At 35.0% G+C, this 4,395-nt stretch overlaps 1 protein-coding gene across 1 annotated transcript; it reads left to right on the forward strand.

Moving 5' to 3' along the window:
• Positions 1 to 2,314: 2,314 nt before the first annotated feature.
• On the forward strand, positions 2,315 to 4,290 carry LOC109705389 (the record flags this gene model as incomplete). Its single annotated transcript, XM_020226121.1, has 3 exons — positions 2,315 to 3,539; positions 3,662 to 4,051; positions 4,172 to 4,290. Coding segments are annotated over exons 1-3 (1,734 nt in total), but the record flags the coding sequence as incomplete, so codon positions are not given.
• Between the last annotated feature and the right edge of the window lie 105 nt (positions 4,291 to 4,395).

Here is a 4,395-nt window from a genome sequence, read left to right on the forward strand (position 1 = left end):
GAAAGCTTTCCAAACAAACCACAGATCAACAAGCACAAATCTTACATTTTGCATCGAATTGTCTCTCACAACAGAAAGAAGTTTGGGACAATATATATAAGTAATACAATTATCCAACACAACCAAAAAATAAAACACAATAATAATATTTTTGTCATTTCCATATGCTATCAAATGTAAAATTTTCAAAATATGTCTAAATTCTTAAACTTGATTCAATACATCGCCAATGACCTGCAAAAATATTTCTTGTCACCACCTCTTATAAATCTGCAAATAAAAAAAAATAAAATTAGTTTTTCAACATTCGTTGATCCTTGAATTGATAATGCAAACAATATAAAAATAAAGAGGCCAAGTACATAGATAACAATGTTGGCTATGAACTATATAACAGACAGAAACCGACATTAATGCAGTTCATATAACCAAATATCGAGCATTAAGAGTAACAAAGAAACTGAGTAACTTTGAGATTTCATTTTCCCTAATAAGTATATGAAACTCAAGNAGGGGGAAGAGAGAGAGGGCCCTCTATGTTGAGGAGGAAATGTGAGACTACTCTCTATACTGAGGAGTAGAAACAGGGGAAAAGTCTATGACACTACAATAGTCCCATAGTCGGATCGTTAATCAGCAGCGAGTAGCGGTGCAGGATATCAACACTACAACAGGTATAAGATTTAGTGGCGACAAATGTCGCCACCATAGCCAGAATTGTCGCCACCAAAAATGTTTTGGCGGCGACAATCTGTCGTCGCATGCCGCCGCCTAAAACCCTGTCGGTAAAACTATTTAACGGCGACAATGTGTCGCCGCTAAAAGTTAGATAATTCGCGGCGACATTGCCTACTGTCGCCGCGAAAACTTTACAGCATATTTTATCACTAGTTTTATGGTGGCGACTATCGTCGCCACCATTTTTCTGATATAAAATTAATTTTTTTAAAAAAATAATTGATAGTAATAGATATTATTGATTTAGTATAAAATGCTAAAAAATAACCTATACTTATAAAATTTTTTATTTTTAAATTTTAACCTTTAATTTTAATCTAATCCTCTCAAAACCAAATAAAATTTAGGACAAAGAAAGCCAATTCTCATAAATATGACAGAAAGCTTTCGAAACAAACCAAGATCAACAAGCAGAAATCTTACATTTTGCATTGAATTGTCTCTCACAACAGAAAGAAGTTTAGGACAATATATAAGTAAGACTGAATCATCATATATAAGTAATACAATCATTCAACACAACCAAAAAATAAAACACAATAATAATATTTTTGTCATTTCCACATGCTATCAAAGTTTTCAAAATATATCTAAATTCTTAAACTTGATTCAATACATCGCCAATGACCTGCCAAAATATTTCTTGTCACCACCTCTTATAAATCTGCAAATAAAAAAAAATAAAATTAGTTTTTCAACATTCGTTGATCCTTGAATTTATGCAAACAATATAAGAATAAAGAGGCCAAGTACATATATAACAATGTTGGCTATGAACTATATAACAGACAGAAACCGACATTAATTTAGTTCATATAACCAAATATCGAGCATTAAGAGTAACAAAGAAACTGAGTAACTTTGAGATTTCATTTTCCCTAATAAGTATATGAAACTCAAGTTAAATGTCAAAAAATCACGCATCCTTAAGTCTATACATGTTTGTGTCGGGCATGAAAATACAAGCCAATTTTTCATGAACAGATTCAGCTTATATAGGACTTGGTTACTTCACATGGTATAAAAGTAGCTGGACCAATCCACTTTTTAGTTTTAAAACCCCACCCTTCCATTCCTGATTCTTCTACATAGGCATTTTAAGAGTTGCGAGACCAAACCTAATAGGGATGATTATTATAATAAAAAATACATGGTCCTTCCATCTGCTAACAGTTTAAGCATTTAGAGTTAATTGTTTCAAACAATATGTGAATTTGCACACAAACACACACATTTTGCATCGTACATTTGCATACAAACATGCATGGAATGAGAAATAAGCAATGCAAATCAGAAAATTAGATGCTGAAAAGAATGCAAGCACAATCACATAAAGATAAGATATTTGACCAGCAGTATGAAGGAAAAGAGAGGGAAAATAGTTAGTTGCGTCGTTGCAATACCACATAATAAGTAGTAGGAAAATCAGATTAGAGAAACACAGTAGCAGGAAAATCATTACGTGCGCCATTTACTAGTTTTATTTGCATACTGCTGCTCTATATTTAAATTTCAATGGCTGACATTGACTCTATTATGAAGCAGGCACTTTATATTTTACTCTTTATAAATTATAATGTCAAAAAAAGCACAAGATCCAGGTTGGGAACATGCCTATCCTCCAATTGAGAAGGATCGAACTCGAGTGAAGTGTAAGTATTGTCAAAATGAGTACAATGGTGGGATAAGTAGGTTTAAGAGGCACTTGGCAGGAATTAGAGGGGATGTTGCTCCTTGTGCGCAAGTTCCAGAAAAAGTAAAAGAAGAAATGTCTAAACTTATTGGAGTGAAGAGACAAATGAAGGAGCACAAGGAAGAAGCTCTTAAGCAATTAAGAGGTGAGGTTAATATCACTGACATGGAAGACTATTCAGATTATGAAACAGGAGAAATACTTTCTAAAAGAAGTTGTGTTGGGTCGAGCAAGAGTACACAGAAAGGACTCATTGATAGGTTTTGCATCCCCACTCCTGAAGAAGCTTTGCGAAGGGGCAAGGATGTTCAACCCACTATAAATGAGAAATTGAAAGAGAAAGAAAGAGAAAGAACAATTCAATACATTGCTCGGTGGTTTTACGAAGCGGGAATTCCTTTCAATGCAGCTAGTCTTGAAAGTTTCAGTTTGATGCTAGAAGCAATTGGACAATATGGTCGGGGATTGAAAGCTCCTACACCATATGAGCTTAGAGTACCTTTATTGAAGAAAGAAGTAGAAGAGACAAAAGCATTCTTGAAAACTCATAGGGATTGTTGGGAAGCAAATGGATGCTCAATCATGACGGACGCGTGGACCGATAAAAGAGGTCGGAATTTGATGAACTTGGTGGTAAATTGTGAGTTGGGAACTTCTTTTCTTAGATCAATTGATTCTTCTTCGGAGGTTCATGATGGTCCTTTTATATTTAAGTTGGTTAGTTCTTGTATTGATGAGATTGGAGAGGAAAATGTGGTTCAAGTCATCTCCGATAATGCATCAGCGAACATGGCGGCTGCAAACTTATTAAGAGCCGAACGTCCTAATATCTTTTGGAGTCCATGTGCCGCTCACTGCATTGATCTAATGCTTGAAGATATCGGAAAGTTTCGGCAAGTAAAAAATACGATTACTAAGGCAAGAATGGTGACAGTTTTCTTGTATGGGCATACGATCACGCTCAGCATGATGAGGAAGTTCACCCAAAAAAAAGATTTGGTAAGGACTGGAGTTACTCGTTTTGCTACTGCTTTTCTAAGCTTGCAAAGCATTATGTTGAAGAGGAATGAGCTACGGACGATGTTCACCTCCAAGGATTGGGATGAGTGTAATGATCCAAAAAGGAAGTAGGGAAGAGAATCCAACAAATTGTTTTGAGCAATAAGTTCTGGAATGGTGTGTCACTTACATTAAAATTATTTGAGCCTTTGGTATATGTTCTTCGACGAGTTGATGGTGATAAGGTGCCATCCATGGGCTATGTGTATGGTGACCTGGAAAATGCTAAAAAAGAAATTGCTTTGCACATGGACAATGATGAGAAAAAATATCGTCCTGTTTGGAACATTATCGACTCAAGATTTAATGACAAGCTTAAGACTCCATTACACAAGGCAGGCTACTTCTTGAATCCCTTTTTTTACTATGCCAGAAAAGATGAAATTGATAGCAATGCAAGTATCATGGATGGTGTGCTTGAGTGTCTATTGAAATTTTATCCAAATGATCCAAGTAAGCAAGATAAGATACTTGAAGAATTGCCATTGTACAAAACTGCTTCGGGATCATTTGGGAGGGAAATTGCGATAAGACAAAGACAAAAGCCTAATCTTAATCCAGGTAATTATAGTTGTATGGATAATATTGAATTGCTGTTAAGTACTAACGGTTACATTTAAGCACTTCTAAATTTTATCGTGTGCGATGTCTTAATGAAGTTACTTTTTTAAACTATTGCAGCCCATTGGTGGAGTATGCATGGGACGGATACTCCTTTCCTACGTATTATGGCAATGAAAATCTTGAGCTTAACCTGTAGCTCCTCAGGCTGTGAAAGAAATTGGAGCACCTTCGAGATGGTAATTTTTAAAAAAATTAATTCAGTGATTTTTCTTTAAACATCTCATTGCTAAACTTGACTTGTTAATTGATAAACTATTCAAGTACACTATATGCCTTTTCAT

The sequence above is a fragment of the Ananas comosus genome, unplaced genomic scaffold (genome assembly GCF_001540865.1).
Source record: "Ananas comosus cultivar F153 unplaced genomic scaffold, ASM154086v1, whole genome shotgun sequence".
NCBI classification, from domain to species: domain Eukaryota; kingdom Viridiplantae; phylum Streptophyta; class Magnoliopsida; order Poales; family Bromeliaceae; genus Ananas; species Ananas comosus.